Consider the following 27,365-nt stretch of genomic DNA (forward strand, 5'->3'; position numbering starts at 1 on the left):
GACCCAAGGAAGATGGGGGCTTGGCTTTGCCCAACCTTGAAATCTATTTTCTTGCAGCCCAGAGTCAGCATTTAAAGGGCTGGGCGCATGAGGGGTCGTCCAGTGCGGTACAGCAATTGATGGAAAAGGTGACGAAAAGAAGGCCAGTAATACAGTGTTTGGAGGATGGATCCCTGGGGGCATTGGGGAAATTGTACCCAACCATATTGTTGATATGTAAGCTGTGGGGTAGATTGAAACAAACTCGTGGGATTACGGGTCTGACCAGATTCTCCCCGCTGTGGCATAATAATAATTTACCGGAGTTTGTGGCACTGGGGGTACTACCAGAGTGGCAGGCCAAGGGAATTCAATATGTGTATCAAATAATTGAGCAGGGGGAGTCGAAATCCTTTTCCCAATTGCAGGTGGAGTTTGGTCTCGGACCCGCGGGGGAATATCAGTATTTGCGGATGAGACACGCATTTGGAGCTCAGAATAGGGATGGATGCATTAGAATCCAAGGAGATACAGTCATGGCCAAAAGTATTCACACCCCTGCAATTCTGTCAGATAATACTCAGTTTCTTCCTGAAAATGATTGCAAACACAAATTCTTTGGTATTATTATCTTCATTTAATTTGTCTTAAATGAAAAAACACAAAAAGAATTGTTCTAAAGCCAAATTGGATATAATTCCACACCAAACATAAAAAGGGGGTGGACAAAAGTATTGGCACTGTTCGAAAAATCATGTGATGCTTCTCTAATTTGTGTAATTAACAGCACCTGTAACTTACCTGTGGCACCTAACAGGTGTTGGCAATAACTAAATCACACTTGCAGCCAGTTGACATGGATTAAAGTTGACTTAACCTCTGTCCTGTGTCCTTGTGTGTACCACATTGAGCAAGGAGAAAAGAAAGAAGACTAAAGAACTGTCTGAGGACTTGAGAAACCAAATTGTGAGGAAGCATGAGCAATCTCAAGGCTACAAGTCCATCTCCAAAGACCTGAATGTTCCTGTGTCTACCGTGTGCAGTGTCAACAAGAAGTTTAAAGCCCATGGCACCGTGGCTAACCTCCCTAGATGTGGACGGAAAAGAAAAATTGACAAGAGATTTCAACGCAGGATTGTGCGGATGTTGGATAAAGAACCTCGACTAACATCCAAACAAGTTCAAGCTGCCCTGCAGTCCGAGGGTACAACAGTGTCAACCCTTACTATCCGTCGGCATCTGAATGAAAAGGGACTGTATGGTAGGAGACCCAGGAAGACCCCACTTCTTACCCCAAGACATAAAAAAGCCAGGCTGGAGTTTGCCAAAACTTACCTAAAAAAGCCTAAAACGTTTTGAAAGAATGTTCTCTGGTCACATGAGACAAAAGTAGAGCTTTTTGGGCAAAGGCATCAACATAGAGTTTACAGGAGAAAAAAAGAGGCATTCAAAGAAAAGAACACGGTCCCTACAGTCAAACATGGCGGAGGTTCCCTGATGTTTTGGGGTTGCTTTGCTGCCTCTGGCACTGGACTGCTTGACCGTGTGCATGGCATTATGAAGTCTGAAGACTGCCAACAAATTTTGCAGCATAATGTAGGGCCCAGTGTGAGAAAGCTGGGTCTCCCTCAGAGGTCATGGGTCTTCCAGCTGGACAATGACCCAAAACACTTCAAAAAGCACTAGAAAATGGTTTGAGAGAAAGCACTTGAGACTTCTAAGGTGGCCAGCAATGAGTCCAGACCTGAATGCCATAAAAGACCTGTGGAGAGATCTAAAAATGGCAGTTTGGAGAAGGCACCCTTTAAATATCAGGGACCTGGAGCAGTTTGCCAAAGAAGAATGGTCAAAAATTCCAGCAGAGCATTGTAAGAAACTCATTGATGGTTACCGGAAGCGGTTGGTCGCAGTTATTTTGGCTAAAGGTTGTGCAACCAAGTATTAGACTGAGGGTGCCAATACTTTTGTCTGGCCCATTTTTGGAGTTTTGTGTGAAATGATCAATGTTTTGCTTTTTGCTTCATTCTCTTGTGTTTTTTCATTTAAGACAAATTAAATGAAGATAATAATACCAAAGAATTTGTGATTGCAATCATTTTCAGGAAGAAACTGAGTATTATCTGACAGAATTGCAGGGGTGTCAATACTTTTGGCCATGACTGTATAGTGTTGGAATATGTGTGCGGCGAAGGGACTACTAGGGGGGTTATTTCCACTCTTTATAAAGATTTGCTGCATACATACCTTTTGGGATTTCCGATCAATGCGAGAGCTAAGTGGGAGAGGGATCTGGGCCCAATGGAGAACAAAACTTGGGATTCGGTGCTGGAGTGGGTTCCACGACTGTCACTAAGCGAACCGTATAGGCTGTCACAGCTCTATATAGTGCACAGGGTCTACAAATCTCCGGAAGTATTGTATAAGGCAGGTCTGCGTGATGATTCTGAGTGTACAAGGTGTAAAGGTACCTTCACACTAAACGACTTTGCAACGATAACGATAGCGATCCGTAACGTTGCAGCGTCCTGGCTAGCGATATCGTTGTGTTTGACACGCAGCAGCGATCTGGATCCTGCTGTGATATCGCTGGTCGTTGCTGAAAGTCCAGAACTTTATTTGGTCGTCAGATCGGCGTGTATCGTCGTGTTTGACAGCAAAAGCAACGATGCCAGCAATGTTTTACAATGGTAACCAGGGTAAATATCGGGTTACTAAGCGCAGGGCCGCGCTTAGTAACCCGATATTTACCCTGGTAACCATTGTAAATGTAAAAAAAAAAAAGAACAGTACATATTCACCTTCTGATGTCCGTCAGGTCCCTGGCCGTCTGCTTCCCGCACTGACTGAGCGCCGGCCAGCCGTAAAGCACAGCACAGCGGTGACGTCACCGCTGTGCTCTGCTTTTACTTTACGGCCGGCGCTCACAGTCAGTGCGGGAAGCAGACGGCCAGGGACCTGACGGACATCAGAAGATGAGTATGTACTGTTTTTTTTTTTTACATTTACAATGGTAACCAGGGTAAACATCGGGTTACTAAGCGCGGCCCTGCGCTTAGTAACCCGATGTTTACCCTGGTTACCCGGGGACCTCGGCATCGTTGGTCGCTGGAGAGCTGTCTGTGTGAAAGCTCTCCAGCGACCACAGCGACGCTGCAGCGATCGGCATCGTTGTCGATATCCCTGCAGCGTCGCTTAATGTGACGGTACCTTTAGTCTGCAGATGCTAGCATATTTCATATGATGTGGAATTGTCCGAGACTGGCTGCTTTTTGGTTGGTGGCCTTGAGTCGTGTGGAAGGAGCGTATAGGTGCACGGTGCCAAGGGATCCGAGGGTGTGTTTGCTGGGATATGTGGATGAGATTGGAGTGGATAACACTCTGAAGATAGCAATTGCCAGATTGTTGTATATGGCTCGAAAGGTAATTGCACGAAATTGGATTAAGGATGAACCGCCTACAAGAAGAGAATTCCTCCAATAAGTGAAGCAGGGTCTGACATTGGAAAAAGGGATTTATAAGAAAAGAGGGAAAATAGAAATGTTTGATAAATTGTGGTCTTCGTGGCTTGAAATTGGGATAGGTTCGATATAGGGGACGGGTGAATCAAAGACCTGAGTTGGTGAGAACTAAATATGAGGTCTGTGGTCCTAAATGGGACGATATTCATTCAGTATTATTGATGGTCGTGATAATAAAAGAGGTGGGCTGTCTTACTGGGAGGGGGCGGGATAAGTTGGGAATAATGGGGGTTGGGTATGGGGGAAAACTTTGTACTGAAAACAAGAATATAACATGTACATTGTAATTGTATTCTTAATAAAAATCTATTTGAGTTTTAAAAAAAATAAATAAAAAAATCAGGGGCTAAAGCTACATTTTAATGGAGAAAATGTAATTTTGTTTTTCCATTCCACTGTGTGCTAATTCCTATGATGCACCTGAAGAATTAAAATATTTCCTGACAGCAGTTTGGATTAATTTGCGAGGAGCAGTTTTTAAAATGGTATCACTTCTGAGAATGTTCCAATATATATAGGGCCCTCAAAGAAACTTCAAAGGGAATGGAAAATACCTAACAAAGTAAAAAAAAAAAAAAACTCTGAAAATGATGGTAATGTAAAGTAAACATATGGGAAATATTTTTTGTGTGGGACGACAATCTGGTTTAAATGTGTAAGCATTCAAAGAAGAGAACAGCTAATTTTTCAAAATTTTGATAAATGTGGTTTGGTTGTTAAGGTCAACGTTGGCACCGGCACTAAGGGGTCAATATTCTCTTCTTGACTGCCTCTTACCTTGTGATGTGGCTGGACCCCAAGAAGAACAGGAGGGATCATACTGACTGCTTCTTGGCGACTTATATTACCCTAAAAAAACACAAGATGTTGCATAGAAATAATCCATTTAGAAGATCCGACTTGACAATCTTTGCGTTGACGCTATTCCTAAAGCCTCGATAAGAAGAAGTTTGTATATTTGTGATAGAAGTACATCAGAAAAAATTCTAGAAGTTTTACAAAGTCTGCAACAGAATAAGAAAAGCTCCTAGGATACCAACTTACCGACTCAGTCTCGCTAATAAGAAATTGATGGAATTTCTCCAATTCAGGGGACTTGCGAATTATCTTTCTGCTCAGGTTCGTGTGCCAGGCAAGCTCATCAGGGTACCTATGTGCAGGGTAAAGGACTTTTAGTCTGAGGTAATGGGGTACACACTGCAACATTACACTGCTGTGCCACCAAGGCATACAGAATTACGTCATTCTACAAGAACATACAGTACATAAAAGTGTTGGAAAAAGAGCGGATCTGTTTGATAAATCTGGCGTTAAATCTAAACGCCATTCACTACAATACAATGGAATTTCAATACCTCCCAATATGGGTCGCTCGTCATCACACACACGCTGACATCCACAGGATGAGCTACACTGTACAGCAGAGTAAAATTACTCCTATATAGCATTTTGGAGGAGTATGTAGTTTGCAGGAACTCAATTTACATTAGTAAATACATACATAATGTTAAAGGGGTTCTACTGTGAAGAGAAGAAAACTACCTATCTGAAGAAGGGGTGCTAAATTATAGATCGACAGGGGCCAGACTGCTAAGACCAGCACCGAAAGAACAGGGAACTTTCATCCTCGTTAGAATAGAGCAGCAATGCCCATGACTTCTGTTTCATTCATTCTATTCAACAAGGATAAAAATTACCCTTTCTGCTGGTCAGTGAGTCCTGGTGGTCGGACCCTCACCGATCTGTAAGTTATCACTTATCCTGTAGACAGGTGATAAAGGAATTAACCAGTGAATATAACTTAAAACCTTACTATATAAGCGGGAAAACATGCTTCCAACCATTAAAGAGGGCCTTTTGCCAATTTCAGCAAGTTAAACTGGCTGAATCATGAAATAGTGGCTGTAAAGATGAATAAAATAAACCCCGATCAAAACAGTCGATCTTCACCTCAGTCTTGATGAGGAGGCCATGTGGAGAACGAGGCTCACAATTCATTAAGAGGCAAATGCCTCATAAAGAGTCAGGAGTGTTGGACGAGTGGCGTGCACCTCAGTGTACGTCTCGCCACAAATCTTACTCCATTCCTTGCTGGAGTAAGATTTGTGGCATAGTGAATGCCGCCGCTCGTCATCAATTCGACGAGCAGTGGCCACCACGCCCCATCCACTTTGTCACAGCTGACCATAAAAGACTTTGCAATTCTGGGGTAAAAGCTTTTGATGAATCAAAGGCCATAGTTTTTAGTTTTCCTCTCTGTTGCAGAGATACTACCTTGTAAAGAATAGGTTAAAACTCATGGGGGCATTACCAGAGATATGATTTTTTTAATTTATTTTTTTTTAACTAGGGGGCAAGTAATTATGCCACTGCATGAATTTGACCAATCATAAGTAGACAGGAGGAAAAAAAAAAAAAAAAAAAAAAAAAAAACACACCACAAAAGCTTACAGCAGGTTTGTCAGTGGTAAGCAGACCGGCGTTTAACGTCAGGTTTGACACCAAAAGCAACGATACCAGCGATGTTTTACGCTGGTAACCAGGGTAAATATCGGGTTACTAAGCGCAGGGCCGCGCTTAGTAACCCAATGTTTACCCTGGTTACCAGCGTAAAAGTAAAAAAAACAAACAGTACATACTCACCTGCGCGTCCTCCGGCGTCCGCTTCCTGCTCTGACTGAGCCCGGCCCTAACAGCAGAGCGGTGACGTCACCGCTGTGCTGTGCTTTTACTTTCACTTTAGGGCCGGCGCTCAATCAGAGCAGGAAGCGGACGGCGAGGGACGCGCAGGTGAGTATGTACTGTTTGTTTTTTTTACTTTTACGCTGGTAACCAGGGTAAACATTGGGTTACTAAGCGCGGCCCTGCGCTTAGTAACCCGATATTTACCCTGGTTACCAGCGTAAAACATCGCTGGTATCGTTGCTTTTGGTGTCAAACCTGACGTTAAACGCCGGTCTGACGACCAAATAAAGTTCTGAACTTTATTCAACGACCAGCGATATCACAGCAGGATCCTGATCGCTGCTGCGTGTCAAACTAAACGATATCGCTATCCAGGACGCTGCAACGTCACGGATCGCTAGCGATATCGTTTAGTGTGAAGGTACCTTAAAGGGCCACTGTCACCCCCTCCAGCCGTTATAAACTAAAAGAGCCACCTTGTGCAGCAGTAATGCTGCAGTCTAACAAGGTGGCTCTTTTAGTTTTTGATTCATTTATTAGCTCAATAAAGCGTTTTATAAATTGGCCACAAATACCAGATATTATACCTGGAGGCGGTCCGAAGCGTCCTGTATGAATCCCCCAACTGCCGTCACTCTTCTCTTCAGGGCCGATGGTACCCGCCCCCTTCGCGTTGTTGCTTCTTAAATCCGGCGCCTGCGCTGTGCGTGCCTGCCTGGGGCCTGCGCAGTCTTCATTATCAGTAGCAGCTCAGATGCAGGGTGCCTGACTGCGCAGGTGCGGGCAGTGCGGCCACCCTGTTACTGAATCCCTGCCCCGCACTGTGTTATTCATTATGCACAGTGCGGGGCTGGCATTCCTGGGCATGCGCACTGCGCTTGTCAGACGCTCCCCCGGTCCCCCGCCTTCCAGCGTTGTTCTTTGTGGCTGTTCCAAACGTCGGCAATGAAACCTGTATATTCGGGCAATGCTGGAAGGCGGGGGACCGGGGGAGCGTCTGACAAGCGCAGTGCGCATGCCCAGGAATGCCAGCCCCGCACTGTGCATAATGAATAACACAGTGCGGGGCGGGGATTCAGTAACAGGGCGGCCGCACTGCCCGCACCTGCGCAGTCAGGCACCCTGCATCTGAGCTGCTACTGATAATGAAGACTGCGCAGGCCCCAGGCAGGCACGCACAGCGCAGGCGCCGGATTTAAGAAGCAACAACGCGAAGGGGGCGGGTACCATCGGCCCTGAAGAGAAGAGTGACGGCAGTTGGGGGATTCATACAGGACGCTTCGGACCGCCTCCAGGTATAATATCTGGTATTTGTGGCCAATTTATAAAAGCTTTATTGAGCTAATAAATGAATCAAAAACTAAAAGAGCCACCTTGTTAGACTGCAGCATTACTGCTGCACAAGGTGGCTCTTTTAGGCTACGTTCACATTTGCGTTGTGCGCCGCAGCGTCGGCACCGCAGCGCACAACGCAAACAAAAACGCAGCAAAACGCATGCACAACGCTGCGTTTTGCGCCGCATGCGTCCTTTTTTTAATTGCTTTTGGACGCAGCAAAAATGCAACTTGCTGCGTCCTCTGCGCCCGGACGCGGGCGCCGCAGCGACGCATGCGGCGCAAAACGCAAGTGCGACGCATGTCCATGCGCCCCCATGTTAAATATAGGGGCACATGACGCATGCGGCGCCGCCGCTAATGTGAACGTAGCCTTAGTTTATAACGGCTGGGGGGGGGGGGGGTGACAGTGGCCCTTTAATGACAGACTGGTCTAACTGGAAAGCTGTGTGATTACAAAGTGCTGGGAGTAGCACAGATCAGTGCGATTACACAGACTTTCACCTCAGGCCAGTCATTTTGGGGACTGCAGTGTTTGTAATGAGAAATCGCTCAGTTCTGTTGTACTGCTGTGAGATGTAGGTTATCACACTTCACTCTACTCCTGGCACGTCGTAATCACACACAGCTCTGCAATGAGATCAGTGAGGAGGGCCGACCATTTGTCATGTCTCACACTGAGAAACCTGCTCTATGCTTTTGTGGGGAATAGGGGGGAGGATGGGGGGTCCCTGTCATGTTATTGCCTGCTTACGGATTGATAAATACACCTATAAACACGTCATATAGATTAATGTCTCTCAAAGTACAGACATAAAGAACAAAAAAAAAAAACACTTCATAATCAGACCATAATACGCTTAAAATAAATATTTTATTAACTATGATGTAAAATATGAACAGGACATATATTAAAACAAGGAAAATATATTCATGTAAATAAAGAGTCGCATGGGTCCATAAAGTGCATAGTGCCAAATCATATAAACTTCACATGCAAATAAAGCAGGTGTTACCCAAGTAGCAGCTATTAGGCTATGTAATTTTCACTATTAACTTTTGGAGATGTGTGTAAAAAAAAAAAAAAATTGTATTGTATTATTGTATTCCTCACGCACACCCAGTATATAATTTTCATGTGATCTTATATCATGCACTGTGCTGTTGTGTCTACTTATTTATTGTACTACTCTAGTTATTCATACATTTCATTGTTGCATTTTTTCTTCACGCTGTATAATTGTTCTCTGGTCCACGCTTCCATCATTTTTTTTTTCAACTGTGGATTCCCTTGTTTTTAATACATATCATGTTCATGTTTTACATCAGGAGTCCTCAAATTGCAGCCCGCCGAGGACATTTATCTGGCCCCTGGGCCTGGCCGACATTGAACTTCACTACAGTTCAATGCCGGCAGGCCCTGTAATAGCGGGCGGAACGACGAGGCGGCGAGGAAAGGCGATGCACGGCCCTCCGTATGCAGCACAGACGGCGTGATTGTCATCACACCGCCTGTGCCAGAAGAAGACGGAGTTGAGTGGGCGCCTCTTCAGAGCAGAGGGGGACATAGGTAAGTACTGTTTTGCTTTTTTAACGCTGGGTCCGGTCTATCATGCCAAATGGGGAAATTTACCTGCCCATTGGGGACATTTACCTGCCTATTGTGGACTATGTTACCTATTGGGGACATTTACCTGCCTATTGGGGACATTTACCTGCCTATTGGGGCCTATGCTGCCTATTGGGGACATTTACCTGCCTAGTGGGGACTATGCTGCCTATTGGGGACATTTACCTGCCTATTGGGGACTATGCTGCCTATTGGGGACATTTACCTGCCTTTTGGGGACTATGCTGCCTATTGGGGACTATGCTGCCTATTGTGGACATTTACCTGCCTATTGGGGCCTATGCTGCCTATTGGAACATTTACCTGCCTAGTGGGGACTATGCTGCCTATTGGGGACTATGCTGCCTATTGGGGACTATGCTGCCTATTGGGGACTATGCTGCCTATTGGGGACTATGCTGCCTATTGGGGACATTTACCTGCCTATTGGGGACATTTACCTGCCTATTGGGGACATTTACCTGCCTATTGGGGACTCTCGCACCACATCAGTCTGAGCCTGAGGTAACCGCAGAGTTCCACCAATATGGGCACTGGTGAGGCAGAAAGGATATTGACTGGCAAGGTTGCATTGATGGGCACTGATCAGACTGCATTGTGGGCAGTGCAGTCGGTATGTCTCGGTGGGCAATTTTATTGCTGGTATATTGTTTTTGTTGCGCTGTATATATATATTGGTATTTTACTAACAGCAATTTGGAATCCCTAGGAAAACCATGATGTCAAGAAAGAGAACAATTGCTTCACTTGTTATGACTAGCAGTGACAAATATGGAACCAGACATTGACCATCTCATTAGCCAGAAGCCGGCCCACAGTTCCCATTGAAATACCGGTAAGTTTGTTGATTTAACTTTACTTGTTCTTTATTTTAAATATTGTATTTGTTCCCGTTTTGTTTGTTTTTTTACTTCAAAATAAGATATGTGCAGTATGCATAGGAATTTGTTCATAGTTTCTTTTTTTTTTAAACTATATTCCGGCCCTCCAATGTCTGAGGGACCGTGAACTGGCCCTCTGTTTAAAAAGTTTGAGGACCCCAGTTTTACATCATAGTTAATAAAATATTATTTTAAGCATATTATGGTCCGATTATAAAGTTGTTGTTTTTTTTGTTGGCATTCTGCTTATGGATTGTCAAAACAATGCAACAGTATAATTACACAGCCCCCTTGAACAAAACAAATTTTAACATATTCTTTACAAGTTAATGTCTCTGTAACAGAGGAGAAATTTAAAAAAAAAAAATTAAAACTTTGGGATCAAAGTGTTTACATCAGAAAACAGGAGTAAAACATATTGAAAAGTCACTAAATATTTGCGCAACTCAGTGGTTCAAAAATTATGCAACTTTTGGCACCAGATAGTGGCAGCTATGGCATAATTGACAAAGCTGGGAAGATTATAATAATAATAATTTTTATTTATATAGCGCCAACATATTCCGCAGCGCTTTACAAATTATAGAGGGGACTTGTACAGACAATAGACATTACAGCATAACAGAAATCACAGTTCAAAATAGATACCAGTAGGAATGAGGGCCCTGCTCGCAAGCTGACAATCTATGAGGAAAAGGGAAGACACGAGAGGTGGATGGTAACAATTGCTTTAGTTATTTGGACCAGCCATAGTGTAAGGCTCGGGTGTTCATGTAAAGCTGCATGAACCAGTTAACAGCCTAAGTATGTAGCAGTACAGACATAGAGTGCTATTAACTGCATAAAGTGTATGAGAACATGATGCGAGGAACCTGATTATGTTTTTGTTTTTTTTTTTTGTTTTTTTTTTAGCATTGAGGCGGTAGGCCAGTCTGAACAAATGAGTTTTTAGGGCACGCTTAAAACTGTGGGGATTGGGGGATTAATCGTATTAACCTAGGTAGTGCATTCCAAAGAATCGGCGCAGCACATGTAAAGTCTTGGAGACGGGAGTGGGAGGTTCTGATTATTGAGGATGCTAACCTGAGGTCATTAGCAGAGCGGAGGGCACGGGTAGGTTGGTAGACTGAGACCAGAGAGGAGATGTAGGGTGGTGCTGAGCCATGGAGTGCTTTGTGGATGAGGGTAGTAGTTTTGTACGGGATTCTGGAGTGGATGGGTAGCCAGTGTAATGACTGGCACAAGGTAGAGGCATCGGTGTAACGGTTGGTGAGGAATATGATTCTGGCAGCAGCATTCAGGATAGATTGGAGCGGGGAGAGTTTGGTAAGAGGGAGGCCGATTAGTAGAGAGTTACAATAGTCCAGACGAGAATGAATAAGTGAGACAGTAAGAGTTTTTGCAGAGTCGAAAGAAAAGGGCGAATTCTAGAAATGTTTTTGAGATGCAGATAAGAAGAGCGAGCCAGTGATCGGATGTGGGGGGTGAATGAAAGCTCGGAATCAAGGATGACCCCAAGACAGCGGGCATGTTGCTTTGGAGTAATGGTGGAACCGCACACAGAGATGGCAATGTCAGGCAAAGGTAGGTTAGTAGAGGGAGAGAACACGAGGAGTTCAGTTTTTGACAGGTTCAGTTTCAGATAGAGGGAGGACATGACGTTAGAGACAGCGGTAAGAATTACTGGTGTTTTCTAAAAAGGTCGGCGTGATAACAGGAGCAGAAGTGTATAATTGGGTGTCGTCAGCATAGAGATGGTACTGGAAACCAAATCTACTGATTGTTTGTCCAATAGGGGCAGTATACAAAGAGAAGAGGAGGGGACCTAGGACTGATCCTTGAGGAACCCAAACAGTAAGGGGAAGGTGAGAGGAGGAGGAACCAGCAAAACATACAGTGAAGGATCGGTCAGAGAGATAGGAGGAGAACCAAGAGAGAACGGTGTCCTTGAGGTCGATGGAGCGGAGCATAGTGAGAAGGAGCTGATGATGCACAGTGTTGAATGCTGCGGAGAGATCCAAGAGAATTAGCATGGAGTAGTGACCATTAGATTTAGCTGTTAGTAGGTCATTAGAGACTTTAGTGAGGGCAGTTTCAGTAGAGTGTAAAGAGCGGAAGCCAGATTGAAGAGGGTCGGAAAGAGAGTTATCTGAGAGATAGCGGGTAAGACGGGAGTGGACCAGGCGTTCCAGGAGTTTAGAGATGAAGGGAAGATTAGAGACAGGTCTATAATTAGCGGCACAATTTTGGTCGAGGGAGGGTTTTTTAAGTAATGGATGTATGATGGCATGCTTAAATGAGGAGGGAAAAATACCGGAAGTGAAGGAAAGGTTGAATATTTTTGTTAGGTGAGAGGTGACAGCCGGGGAAAGGGACTGGAGGAGATGTGACGGAATGGGGTCACTGGTGCAAGTGGTCGGGCGAGAAGATGCAAGGAGCCTGCTTACTTCTTCTTCTGTAACTGGTTCAAAGTCAGAGAGTGAACTAGATGCAGTGGGGGAGGGAGGACAGTGCATGGTATGAAGAGATTGGGAGATGATTTCCTGTCGAATGTGGTCAATTTTTTTCTTTGAAGTAATTGGCCAGATCGTCAGCGTGGAGATCTGTGGTTGGGGCCTGCTCTCTTGGGTTAAGTAGGGACTGGAAAGTGTCAAAGAGACGTTTAGGCCATGTGCACACGTTCAGTATTTTTCACGTTTTTTTCGCTATAAAAACGTGATAAAAACGCGAAAAAAAACGCTAACATATGCCTCCCATTATTTTCAGTGTATTCTGCATTTTTTGTGCAAATGTAGCCTTTTTTTCCCGCGAAAAAATCGCATCGCGGAAAAAAAAGCAACATGTTCATTAAAATGCGGAATTGCAGGGGATTCCGCACACCTAGGAGTGCATTGATCTGCTTACTTCCCGCACGGGGCTGTGCACACCATGCGGGAAGTAAGCAGATTATGTGCGGTTGGTACCCAGGGTGGAGGAGAGGAGACTCTCCTCCACGGACTGGGCACCATATAATTGGTCAAAAAAAAAAGAATTAAAATAAAAAATAGTCCTATACTCACCTTCGATGTCTTCCCGCCTCTCAGCTGCATGCTGCCGCTTCGGTTTCTATAGCTGGTGTGCGGTGAAGGACCTGCGATGACGTCACTGTCTTGTGATTGGTCGAGACCGGTCATGTGACCGCTCACGTGACCGTGACGTCATGGAAGGTCCTGAACCACACCGGCATTTATAGGAACGGACGCCTGCAGGTGAGTATAACCATTTTTTTTATTATTTTTAAACATTTTATCTTTTACTATAGATGCTGCATAGGCTGCATCTATAGTAAAAAGATGGTCACACTTGTCAAACGCTATGTTTGACAAGTGTGACCAACCTGTCAGTCAGTTTTCCAAGCGATGCTACAGATCGCTTGGAAAACTTTAGCATTCTGCAAGCTAATTACGCTTGCAGAATGCTAAAAAAAACGTGAAAAAAGCGGGAAAAAAAAACGCAAAAAAAAAAATGCGGATTTCTTGCAGAAAAATTCCGGTTTTCTTCAGGAAATTTCTGCAAGAAATCCGGACGTGTGCACATACCCTTAGGGTTATTTGACAGTGAGGTGATGAGGGTGTTGAAATAGGTTTGTTTGGAGAGGTGAAGGGCAGAGTTGTATGTTTTTAGCATGAACTTATAATGGATGAAATCTTCGGGTAGATTAGATTTTCTTCACAGACGTTCGGCGCACCTGGAGCACCGCTGCAGGAAACGTGTTTGCAGCGTGTGCCACAGTTGTCGCCGTCTGTGCTGAGTTGTTCTATGTATAGGAGGTGCAGCTTCATCCAGGGCACTTTGCAGGGTTTCATTGTAATGCTTCAGAGCAGAATCAGGACATGAGATGGAGAAGATTGGGGCCAATGAGGACTGCAAGTTCTTCATACGTTTCCGGGTGTTAATGGCCTGTATGTTTCTATAAGTGTGGAAAGTGGGGGTGACCTGAGCGGGGTGGCAGTTCTTGATAGAGAATGAAAGAAGGTTGTGGTCAGAGAGCAGGAGAGGGGAGTTTGTGAAATCATCCACTGAGCAAAGCCGGGAGAAGACCAAGTCAAGGGAGTTTCCATCTTCATGCGTTGGAGAGTTAGTATGCTGCGAGAAGCCGAAAGAGGAGGTTAGAGATAAAAGGTGAGAAGCAGATGTGGAGAGGGGAGAAGCAATGGGGATGTTGAAATCACCCATGATAAGGATGGGGGTGTCACAGGAGAGAAAGTGTGGAAGCCATGTGGCAAAGTGATCCAGGAACTGATGAGAGGGGCCGGGAGGACGATACACCACCGCCACTCGCATGGAGAAGGGGACGTAGAGTCTGACAGCATGGACCTCAAAGGAAGGGAATATAAGTGAGGGTACATGGGGGATAACTTGGAAGGTACATTTGGGTGAAAGGAGCAGACCAACGCCTCCACCTGCTCTGTTGTCTGATCTTGGGGTATGAGAAAAGTGTAGTCCACCATATGAAAGAGCAGCAGCAGCGGTGGTGTCTGACTGCTGGATCCAGGTTTCAGTAAGAGCCAGGAGATTAAGAGAGTTAGAAAGGAAAAAGTCATGAATGCCATGAAGAAGCCAGGGTGTGGCTACGCCTGCCCATTAAATCCATCAAAAAGGGCAGGAATTCTTATTACAGGAAAGTTACTCCAGTCCTTGACTGGAGTAACATTTCTGGTGAGGCGCACGCCACTGATACGATGTGAGCGTTTGTTAATGAATTCATCACAGCCCTCATTGAGAATGGTGTATAAAATGCCAGTCTTAATGAACCAGGACATAAGTTATGGTCAGCTCTGAGGCCAATACTCCATGATGTGGCCAGTTGTACATGCTCCAACTGATGACAGATTCTTTAACCCCTTCACCCCCAAGGGTGGTTTGCACGTTAATGACCGGGCCAATTTTTACAATTCTGACCACTGTCCCTTTATGAGGTTATAACTCTGGAAAGCTTCAACGGATCTTGGCGATTCTGACATTGTTTTCTCGTGACATATTGTACTTCATGATAGTGGTAAAATTTCTTCGATATAACTTGCGTTTATTTGAGAAAAAAAATGAATATTTGGCGAAAATTTTGAAAATTTTGCAATTTTCCAACTTTGAATTTTTATGCCCTTAAATCACAGACGTATATCACGCAAAATACTTAATAAGTAACATTTCCCACATGTCTACTTTACATCAGCACAATTTTGGAACCAAAATTTTTTTTTGTGACGGAGTTATAAGGGTTAAAAGTTGACCAGCAATTTCTCATTTTTACAACACCATTTTTTTTTAGGGACCACATCTCATTTGAAGTCATTTTGAGGGGTCTATATGATAGAAAATAACCAAGTGTGACACCATTCTAAAAACTGCACCCCTCAAGGTACTCAAAACCACTTTCAAGAAGTTTATTAACCCTTCAGGTGTTTCACAGGAATTTTTGGAATGTTTAAATAAAAATGAACATTTAACTTTTTTTCACACAAAATTTATTTCAGCTCCAATTTGTTTTATTTTACCAAGGGTAACAGGAGAAAATAGACCCCAAAATTTGTTGTACAATTTGTCCTGAGTACGCTGATACCCCATATGTGGGGGTAAACCACTGTTTGGGCGCATGGCAGAGCTCGGAAGGAAAGGAGCGCCATTTGACTTTTCAATGCAAAATTGACTGGAATTGAGATGGGACGCCATGTTGCATTTGGAGAGCCCCTGATGTGCCTAAACATTGAAACCCCCCACAAGTGACACCATTTTGGAAAGTAGACCCCCTAAGGAACTTATCTAGATGTGTGGTGAGCACTTTGACCCAACAAGTGCTTCACAGAAGTTTATAATGCAAAGCCGTAAAAATAAAAAATCATATTTTTTCACAAAAATGATTTTTTCGCCCCCAATTTTTTATTTTCCCAAGGGTAAGAGAAGAAATTGGACCCCAAAAATTGTTGTGCAACTTGTCCCGAGTACGCTGATACCCCATATGTGGGTGTAAACCATTGTTTGGGCGCAGGGCAGAGCTTGGAAGGGAAGGAGCGCCATTTGACTTTTCAATGCAAAATTGACTGGAATTGAGATGGGACGCCATGTTGCGTTTGGAGAGCCCCTGATGTGCCTAAACATTGAAACCCCCCCACAAGTGACACCATTTTGGAAAGTAGACCCCTTAAGGAACTTATCTAGATGTGTGTTGAGCACTTTGACCCAACAAGTGCTTCACAGAAGTTTATAATGCAGAGCCGTAAAAATAAAAAATCATATTTTTTCACAAAAATGATCTTTTCGCCCACATTTTTTTTATTTCCCCAAGGGTAAGAGAAGAAATTAGACCACAAATGCAATTTGTCCTGAGTACGACGACACCCCATATGTGGGGGTAAACCACTGTTTGGGCGCATAGCAGAGCTCGGAAGGGAAGGAGCACCGTTTGACTTTTCAATGCAAAATTGACTGGAATTAAGATGGGATGCCATGTTGCGTTTGGAGAGCCCTTGATGTGCCTAAACATTAAAAACCCCCACAAGTGACACCATTTTGGAAAGTAGACCCCCTAAGGAACTTATCTAGATGTGTTTTGAGAGCTTTGAACCCCCAAGTGTTTCACTACAGTTTATAACGCAGAGCCGTGAAAATAAAAATTCTTTTTTTTTCACAAAAATGATTTTTTAGCCCCTAGTTTTGTATTTTCACAAGGGTATCAGGATAAATTGGACCCCAAAAGTTGTTGTCCAATTTGTCCTGAGTACGCTGATACCCCATATGTGGGGGGGAACCACTGTTTGGGCACATGACAGAGCTCGGAAGGGAAGGAGCGCCATTTGGAATGCAGACTTAAATGGATTGGTCTGCAGACGTCACGTTGCATTTGCAGAGCCCCTGATGTACCCAAACAGTACAAACTCCCCACAAGTGACCCCATATCGGAAACTAGACCCCCCAAGGAACTTATCTAGATGTGTTGTGAGAACTTTGAACCCCCAAGTGTTTCACTACAGTTTACAACGCAGAGCCGTGAAAATAAAAAATCTTTTTTTTCCCCACAAAACTTATTTTTTGGCCCCCAGTTTTGTATTTTCCCAAGGGTAGCAGGAGAAATTGGACCCCAAATGATGATGTCCAATTTGTCCTGAGTACGCTGATACCCCATATGTTGGGGTAAACCCCTGTTTGGGCACACGGGAGAGCTCTGAAGGGAAGGAGCACTGTTTTCCTTTTTCAACGCAGAATTGGCTGGAATTCAGATCGGATGCCATGTCCCGTTTGGAGAGCCCCTGATGTGCCTAACCAGTGGAAACCCCCCAATTATAACTGAAACCCTAATCCAAACACATCCCTAACCCTAATCCCAACAGTAACCCTAACTACTCCTCTAACCCAGACACACTCAACCCTATTCCCAACCGTAAATGTAATCCAAACCCTAACCCTATCTTTAGCCCCAACCCTAACTGTAGCCCCAACCCTAGCCCCAACCCTAGCCCTAACCCTAGCCCTAACCCTAGCAATAACCCTAGCCCTATCACAAGCCCTATCCCTAACCCTAGCCCTAACCCTAACCCTAGCCCCAACCCTAGCCCCAACCCTAGCCCTAACCCTAACCCTAGCCCCAACCCTAGCCCTAACCCTTGCCCTCACCCTAACCCTAACCCTAGCCCTAACTCTAGTCCTAACTCTAGCCCTAACCCTAACGGGAAAATGGAAATAAATACATTTTTTAATTTTTTTATTTTTCTCTAACTAAGGGGGTGATGAAGGGGGGTTTGATTTACTTTTATAGCGGGTTTTTAGCGGATTTTTATGATTGGCAGCCGTCACACACTGAAAGACGCTTTTCATTGCAAAAAATATTTTTTGCGTTACCACATTTTGAGAGCTATAATTTTTCCATATTTGAGTCCACAGAGTCATGTGAGATCTTGTTTTTTGCGGGACGAGTTGACGTTTTTATTGGTAACATTTTCGGGCACGTGACATTTTTTGATCGCTTTTTATTCCGATTTTTGTGAGGCAGAGTGATCAAAAACCAGCTATTCATGAATTTCTTTTGGGGGAGGCGTTTTTTCCATTCCGCGTTTGGTAAAATTGATAAAGCAGTTTTATTCGTCGGGTCAGTACGATTACAGCGATATCTCATTTATATCATTTTTTTATGTTTTGGCGCTTTTATACGATAAAAACTATTTTATAGAAAAAATAATTATTTTGGTATCGCTTTATTCTCAGGACTATAACTTTTCTATTCTTTTGCTGATGATGCTGTATGGTGGCTCGTTTTTTGCGGGACAAGATGATGTTTTCAGCGGTACCATGGTTATTTATATCAAGTCTTTTTGATCGTGTGTTATTCCACTTTTTGTTTGGCAGTATGATAATAAAGCGTTGTTTTTTGCCTCGTTTTTTTTTTTTTTCCTTACGGTGTTTACTGAAGGGGTTAACTAGTGGGGCAGTTTTATAGGTTGGGTCGTTACGGACGCGGCGATACTAAATATGTGTACTTTTATTGTTTTTTTTTTTATTTAGATAAAGAAATGTATTTATGGGAATAATATATATATATATATATATATATATATATATATATATATATATATATATATATATATATATATATATATATATATATATATATATTTTTTTTTTTTTTTTTTTTTTTTTTTTTACACACGTGGAGAATTTTTTTTTTACTTTGTCCCAGGGGGGGACATTACAGATCGGTGATCTGACAGTGTGCACAGCACTCTGTCAGATCTGCGATCTGCTGTGCAGGGCTGCAGGCTTACCAGCGCCTGCTCTGAGCAGGCACTCGGTAAGCCACCTCCCTCCCTGCAGGACCCGGATGCCGCGGCCATCTTGGATCCGGGACCTGCCCCCTCCCTGCGCGATGCTTCCCTATACCGCCGGTACACCGCGATCATGTTTGATCGCGGTGTGCCGGGGGTTAATGTGCCGGGGGCGGTCCGTGACCGTTCCTGGCACATAGTGCCGGATGTCAGCTGCGATATGCAGCTGACACCCGGCCGCGATCGGCCGCGCTCCCCCCGTGAGCGCGGCCGATCGCGTATGACGTACTATCCCGTCGGTGGTCATACGGGCCCACCCCACCTCGACGGGATAGTACGTCAGATGTCAGAAAGGGGTTAAAGGGGACCTGTCAGTCGATTCCTGCTGCCCAAACCATAGGCAACATGAATCAGTGTCTGGCTGCAAGATTGCCATGGACTATACAGAGACCAGTGAGGTGGAAATCCCATTGTGCGGCCATTCGTTATGCATATCCAAAGCATCAAATCTCATAGCAAAATAGTCTTACCAGTTAAGAGGTTGGGGGGCTTCGATCTTCTGGCCATCAACCTCTATATTCTGTATCTCCTTAAAGTATTTCTCTTTCAAACAATGCAGGATTTCTTTTGCATGACTATAAAAAAGTGCAGATTTAAAAGGTCAAATATATTAATATAAAAGAAAAAATACATTAAAGCTTCTATTAATACCATAATAAAGCTACGATCTACTACTAAACAAGGTTAATGAATAAGAGAACATCCCTTATAGGCAGGAAAGGATTGAAAGATATATTTTACTTAGGTCCAACTCCATCCACTACTGAAGGTGAGGTGAATTTGGCTTTTCCTGCTCTGCCTTTGACATCAATGTAATGTAAAGCAAGGACAGGTAGGGTCCTTCAGAGAGTACAGGACAGGATAATAATTGTTCTCTTCCCGCCTCTCTCAGTTTACTTAAAAGACCTTTCTAAAATACGTTATCTACAGGTTAGGAGAAAGGAACAGATTGCCATCATTTAGGGATCAGTGAGTGACCTCAGAGGCTGGAACCTCGCTGACCCTAATCATGAACTCACATATATACAAGCAGTTGGAAGACCCATAAAAAAAAAAATAAAAAAAAAGTTTGCTGTACCCTGCTGAAGTAGTTACAGAAACCCCTTTCGTAGATTTTTGCTACCACATCTGTGAGCAGCATTATGTAGAGACCCCGATTCCAGCAAAGTATCACTCACTGGGTTGTTTGCTGTAGTTTTCAGAAAATACAGCAGTTCTATGAATGCTGAGCTCTATATAACCCTCAGCTTTTTATGCACACTGTGCATAGGCAGAAAGCTACTAATCAGTGGTGGGGGTGGGATTATACAAAGCTCATGAGCATGAAGACTACCTGGCAGCAGGTTTACTAGTCCTCCAGTAATAATCTCCTGCTAAGACAATTTTATCAAAACTATAGCAAGCAGCCCAGTAAGTGACACGTTGCTGGAATCAGGCTCTCTGCACCTACATTATGCTGCTCTTACATTATTTGCCAGCAACTTGGTGACAGATTCCCTTTATCTACCGCAGATAGTGACATGTACTTCTCAATGGAACAAACTATTTCTAGGAAGAAAATATATAGATTACCAGTAAACAGTTCATACCTGGGAAATAAACACAGACACGGCCAAACAGCTCACTGCTCATACTCGAGCTCAGTGGCGCAGCCTGGCCCAGAACATAGTCAGCGCACACCCCATACTGGCTTTGGGGCAACTGCACATTGGACCTCAGGATGCCTTACCTCTTATATCCAGTGATCCTTATGGTGGCTGGTAGAGGCTCCCGCATTGCGGACATGAACTGCTCCCATTCCCCCTCTGGTACGATCTTCAGCTCCTGGTAGTAATGCTCAAACAGTTTGTTTTCCTTGATGATTTCAGCATAGCCGCTTTCCCAGGCCTTAGAAACAATCACAAAGTCCATGTTACATACTAAATGCAATACTACGAGGTTAACAAATGACATACCATACATAGATTCTGGGGGAAATAGATGGTGCCTACATTTCACTGCATGGCGGGTGGCCACAATTGCAACTGTGCAGGTAAAAGGGATACAGCCCCTTCCTTCTACCTTCTCAAGATCAGTAGGGGTCCTAGAGGTTGCCCCCTTAATTATAATGTAAAGGCTTACTTCCGCAATACACAAAAACTGTATGAGATGGAGATAATTCAATGTGATATTGTAAGATTTCCCATGATACAGCAGATCTGTCATCAGATTTCACAATACAAACTGCATTCTACATTAAATAGACCTGGTGAGGCTGGTGAACTTACACTGAAAATTCAAGTCAGAATGGCTGTATCATCCTCTTTGAGAGATGACAAGTCTAAGATCAAAATGTTCGTTTTCACAGCAGAATTAAACAGCCATTCTGACATGGATTTTTGAAGTTAAGTACATCAGTCTCATCAGGTTTAAGAGACACATTTAATAGTATATAGCGAATCTGGTGCTTTAGCAGGGTGACGCTATGCAATCAATACTGACACTGCCAACTGTACATGGACCCTTCTTAAAAGGGGAATGGTACCAGCCTTTTTCATTATCGTTATACATTCCAGGAGTGATAAGAGAGGAAGAGCGCAATACAGAGCTGTATGAAGAGATGGCCCCAACTTGCCATTAGAGGGGTAATGCAAATATATAAGCAGACAGGTCCTCATCCAGAATGGCATCACCAATCTACAGGTGACGCCTGATCACCGGGGCCCCTCTAATTCTCCCTCACTGAGACGGTGCAGTCATGGAAGCACAAGGTCACTCCATGTCTATAGCCCATATATGCGGTTTGGTGGGGGATGAGATTACAGCTAACAGCTCTATGATGTCCCCGGCGGTCACATGATGCCACATTAATGCCGCAGTCAATAAGTGGCCACTGATCAGCTGTAGCCAGGAAGGGGGTCGGCCGATCAGAGGCTGCAGCATTACTGTGACACATTGGTAAGGGAAGTGACACCCTTCTATACTTTGTGCTACTGAGCCCACCAATGGACTCACTACTTGGGGACACAAGTGGCCACACCGCTTTACCAGTCCTCCCCATTATTATTGGGACGTCTGCTAGAACACCACGACCAGACCAAGCCGCCCCTAACACTGGGACATGTGTGGGGGAGGGGAGGTCCTCACTACACTGGCTGCCCGTAGTGTAACCTCCTCACCGCCTGCTCTCTTGCCTTGCGCCTTTCCTCCTCTTCCTCGGGGGTCCTCTGCACTGCCGGGGGCTGATCCCTCCTCCGGTTGCGCCAGTTTCTGCGCCCCATCACCGCGCACAGTGCTTGGCAGCAGCGCCGTGTGAATATCTTGGCAGGGTCCTCAGTGCCGAGCTGTTGTCACCGGGGATAAAACTGCGTCTGTGATACACAGGATAACACGTGCAGATAGAGCTCTCCCACAACTGGTGGCACTGATGACGTCACTACGGTGGCCTACAGAGCACTGTGCGTCGCCGACCAGTGACGTCATAACTGGTGGACACGGAGGCTGCCGCGGACATCTTTGATGAGGCCACCTCTAGCGGGTTTCCAGTTTATGATTTGTATAAATAGCTACATTCATGGAGACTGTGAACTTACATGAACTATAGTGCTTAATCCCTTTGCCCCCAAGGGTGGTTTGCACGTTAATGACCGGGCCAATTTTTACAATTCTGACCACTGTCCCTTTATGAGGTTATAACTCTGGAACGCTTCAACGGATCTTGGCGATTCTGACATTGTTTTCTCGTGACATATTGTACTTCATGATAGTGGTAACATTTCTTCGATATAACTTGCGCTTATTTGTGAAAAACAAATTTGGCGAAAATTTTGAAAATTTCGCAATTTTCCAACTTTCAACTTTTATGCCCTTAAATCACAGAGATATGTCACGCAAAATACGTAATAGGTAACATTTCCCACATGTCTACTTTACATCAGCACAATTTTGGAACCAAAATTTTTTTTTGTTAGGGAGTTATAAGGGTTAAAAGTTGACCAGAAATTTCTCATTTTCACAACACCATTTTTTTTTAGGGACCACATCTCATTTGAAGTCATTTTGAGGGGTCTATATGATAGAAAATAACCAAGTGTGACACCATTCTAAAAACTGCACCCATAAAGGTGCTCAAAACCACATTCAAGAAGTTTATTAACCCTTCAGGTGTTTCACAGGAATTTTTGAAATGTTTAAATAAAAATGAACATTTAACTTTTTTTCACACAAAATTAATTTCAGCTCCAATTTGTTTTATTTTACCAAGGGTAACAGGAGAAAATGGACCCCAAAAGTTGTTGTGCAATTTGTCCTGAGTACGCCGATACCCCATATGTGGGGGTAAACGACTGGGCGCATGGCAGAGCTCGGAAGGGAAGGAGCGGCGTTTGACTTTTCAATGCAAAATTGACTGGAATTGAGATGGGACACCATGTCGCATTTGGAGAGCCCCTGATGTGCCTAAACATTAAAACCCCCCACAAGTGACACCATTTTGGAAAGTAGACCCCCTAAGGAACTTATCTAGATGTGTCTTGAGAGCTTTGAACCCCCAAGTGTTTCACTACAGTTTATAACGCAGAGCCGTGAAAATATATATATTTTTTTCACAAAAATGATTTTTTAGCCCCCAGTTTTGTATTTTCACTAGGGTAACAGGATAAATTGGACCCCAAAAGTTGTTGTCCAATTTGTCCTGAGTACGCTGATACCCCGTATGTGGGGGGGAACCACTGTTTGGGCGCATGGCAGAGCTCGGAAGGGAAGGAGCGCCATTTGGAATGCAGACTTAGATGGATTGGTCTGCAGGCGTCATGTTGCATTTGCAGAGCCCCTGATGTACCCAAACAGTAGAAACCCCCAACAAGTGACCCCATATTGGAAACTAGACCCCCCAAGGAACTTATCTAGATGTGTTGTGAGAACTTTGAACCCCCAAGTGTTTCACTACAGTTTACAACGCAGAGCCATGTAAATAAAAAATCTATTTTTCCCCACAAAAATGATTTTTAGCCCCCCAAATTTTTATTTTCCCAAGGGTAACAAGAGAACTTGGACCCCAAAAGTTGTTGCCCAATTTGTCCCGAGTATGCTGATACCCCATATGTTGGGGTAAACCCCTGTTTGGGCGCACGGGAGAGCTCGGAAGGGAAGGAGCACTGTTTTACTTTTTCAACGCAGAATTGGCTGGAATTGAGATTGGACGCCATGTCGCGTTTGGAGAGCCCCTGATGTGCTTGAACAGTGGAAACTCCCCAATTCTACCTGAAACCCTAATCCAAACACACCCCTAACCCTAATCCCAACGATAACCCTAACCACACCCCTAAACCTGACACACCCCTAACTCTAATCCCAACCCTAATCCCAACCGTAAATGTAATCCCAACCCTAACTTTAGCCCAACCCTAACTTTAGCCCCAACCCTAACCCTAATTTTAGCTCCAACCCTAACCCTAACTTTAGCTCCAACCCTAGCCCTAACCCTAGCCCTAACCCTAGCCCTAACCCTAGCCCTAACCCTAGCCCTAACCCTAACCCTAATGGGAAAATGGAAATAAATACATTTTTTTAATTTTATTATTTTTCCCTAACTAAGGGGGTGATGAAGGGGGGGTTTGATTTACTTTTATAGCATTTTTTATAGCGGATTTTTATGATTGGCAGCTGTCACACACTAAAAGACGCTTTTTATAGCAAAAAAGTTTTTGCCTCTCCTCATTTTGAGACCTATAATTTTTCCATATTTCGATCCACAGAGTCATGTGAGGTCTTGTTTTTTGCGGGACGAGTTGACGTTTTTATTGGTAACATTTTCAGTACGATTACAGCGATATCTCATTTATATCATTTTTTCATGTTTTGGCGCTTTTATACGATAAAAGCTATAAAAAAAAATTATTTTGGCATCGCTTTATTCTGAGGACTATTACTTTTTTATTTTTTTGCTTATGATGCTGAATGGCAGCTCCTTTTTTGCGGGACAAGATGACGTTTTCAGCGGTACCATGGTTATTTAAATCCGTCTTTTTGATCGCGTTATTCCACTTTTTGTTCGGCGGTATGATAATAAAGCGTTGTTTTTTGCCTCGTTTTTTTTTTTTCTTACGGTGTTCACTGAAGGGGTTAACTAGTGGGACAGTTTTATAGGTTGGGTCGTTACAGACGCGGCGATACTAAATATGTGTACTTTTATTGTTTTGTTTTTTTTATTTAGATAAAGAAATGTATTTATGGGAATAATATATTTTTTTTTTCTTTATTTAGGATTTTTTTTTTTTACACATGTGGAATTTTTTTTTTTTACTTTTTTACTTTGTCCCAGGGGGGGACATCACAGATTGCTGATCTGACAGTTTGCACAGCACTCTGTCAGATCAGTGATCTGACTTACAGCGCTGCAGGCTTACCAGCGCCTGCTCTGGACCCAGAAGTAGATCCTGCAGGACCCGGATGCAGCCCCGCGGCCATTTTGGATCCGGGGCCTGCAGGGATAGGAGGTAAGAGACGCTCGGAGCAACGCTATCATATCGCGTTGCTCCGAGGGTCTCACGGAAGCACGCAGGGAGCCCCCTCCCTGCGCAATGTTTCCCTATACCGCCGGAACACTGCGATCATGTTTGATCGCAGTGTGCCGGGGGTTAATGTGCCGGGGGCGGTCTGTGACCGCTCCTGGCACATAGTGCCGGATGTCAGCTGCGATAGTCAGCTGACACCTGCCTGCGGTCGGCCGTGCTTCCCCCGTGAGCGCGGCCGATCACGCTGGACGTACTATTCCGTCCTTGGGAAGTAGGGCCCACCCCACATGGACGGAATAGTACGTCCGATGACAGAAAGGGGTTAAAGGGCTTTTCTGGAAACCAAAATGACTGTACCTCCCAACCTTTTCCTTACACTACAGACTACAGTGCGTCGCAGTGGGATGGCTTTTGTGCTCTTTTGATTAAAATAGTGTTATCTAAGTACATTGTGTAGTTTCCCTGTACTGTTGCTATTTACTGACTGCAGGGTATTTGCTTATTGTTTTTATCCCAGGTTTTATTCATTTATGTTTGTACCAGCCATAACTTATTCATCTACGTATATATATATAAGAGGCATCGTGATTACTCGCTAATCCCGCCCCCTGCACAGGAGCTCCACCTCCCACCACATCACCACACACAATCCCACCCCCCACCTCATTACCACACACAATGCCGCCCCCCAACACATCACCACACACAATCCCGCCCCCCACCACATCACCACACACAATCCCGCCCCCCAACACATCACCACACACAATTTCGCCCCCAACCCATCACCACACACAATCTTGCCCCCCAACCCATCACCACACACAATCACGCCCCCCAACCCATCGCCACACACAATCTCGCGCCCCAACCCATCACCACACACAATCTCGCCCCCCAACCCATCACCACACACAATCACGCCCCCAACCCATCACCACACACAATCACGCCCCCCACCCCATCACCACACACAATCCCGCCCCCAACACATCACCACACACAATCTCGCCCCCCAACCCATCACCACACACAATCTCGCCCCCCAACCCATCACCACACACAATCACGCCCCCCAACACATCACCACGCACAATCCCGCCCCCCAACACATCACCATGCACAATCCTGCCCCCCACCACATCATCACACGCAATCCCGCCCCCCAACACATCACCACACGCAATCTCGCCCCCCAACCCATCACCACACGCAATCTCGCCCCCCAACCCATCACCACATGCAATCTCGCCCCCCGACCCATCACCACATGCAATCACTCCCGCCAACACATCACCACACGCAATCACGCCCCCCACCCCATCACCACATGCAATCCCACCCCCAACACATCACCACACACAATCCCGCCCCCCTTCCATCACCACACACAATCACGCCCCCCAACCCATCACCACACACAATCACGCCCCCCACCCCATCACCACACACAATCTCGCCGCCCAACACATCACCACACACAATCTCGCCCCCCAACACATCACCACACACAATCTCGCCCCCCAACCCATCACCACACACAATCTCGCCCCCAACCCATCACCACACACAATCACACCCCCCCCACCCCATCACCACACTCAATCCCGCCCCCCAACATATCACCACACACAATCTCGCCCCCCACCCCATCACCGCCCATAATACCGTCCCCCACCCCATCACCGCCCATTATACCACCCCCCCACCCCATCACCGCCCATAATACCACCCCCCACCCCATCACCGTTCATAATACCGCCCCCCCACCCCATCACCGCCCATAATCCAGCCCCCCTACCCCATCACCGCCCATAATCCCGCCCCCACCCCATCACCGCCCATAATCCCTTCCCCCACCCCTTCACCGCCCATAATCCCGCCCCCCACCCCTTCACCACCCATAATCCCGCCCCCCACCACATCACCACGCATAATCCCGCCCCCCCACCACATTACCACAAATAATCCCGCCCCCCACCACATTACCA

The 27,365-nt window shown here is 44.9% G+C and overlaps 1 protein-coding gene across 2 annotated transcripts in view; it reads right to left on the reverse strand.

The window, feature by feature from the left end:
* Positions 1 to 22,307, reverse strand: part of NSUN2 (NOP2/Sun RNA methyltransferase 2) — a 96,141-nt gene extending 73,834 nt beyond the window's left edge. Inside the window, exons 1-5 of one of the 2 annotated variants that reach the window (XM_077269692.1) lie at positions 22,054 to 22,307; positions 20,610 to 20,767; positions 19,351 to 19,455; positions 4,542 to 4,647; positions 4,275 to 4,346 (exon numbers count right to left, since the gene is read on the reverse strand). In XM_077269692.1, coding sequence (XP_077125807.1) covers positions 4,275 to 4,346; positions 4,542 to 4,647; positions 19,351 to 19,455; positions 20,610 to 20,767; positions 22,054 to 22,140 — 528 coding nt within the window. In that variant the 5' untranslated portion in view covers positions 22,141 to 22,307. Of the gene's footprint in view, positions 1 to 4,274; positions 4,347 to 4,541; positions 4,648 to 19,350; positions 19,456 to 20,609; positions 20,768 to 22,038 lie in introns of both variants that reach the window. The other variant, XM_077269691.1, reaches the window with a different exon arrangement.
* Positions 22,308 to 27,365: the final 5,058 nt, after the last annotated feature.

The sequence above is a fragment of the Ranitomeya variabilis genome, chromosome 6 (assembly GCF_051348905.1).
Source record: "Ranitomeya variabilis isolate aRanVar5 chromosome 6, aRanVar5.hap1, whole genome shotgun sequence".
Lineage (NCBI taxonomy): Eukaryota > Metazoa > Chordata > Amphibia > Anura > Dendrobatidae > Ranitomeya > Ranitomeya variabilis.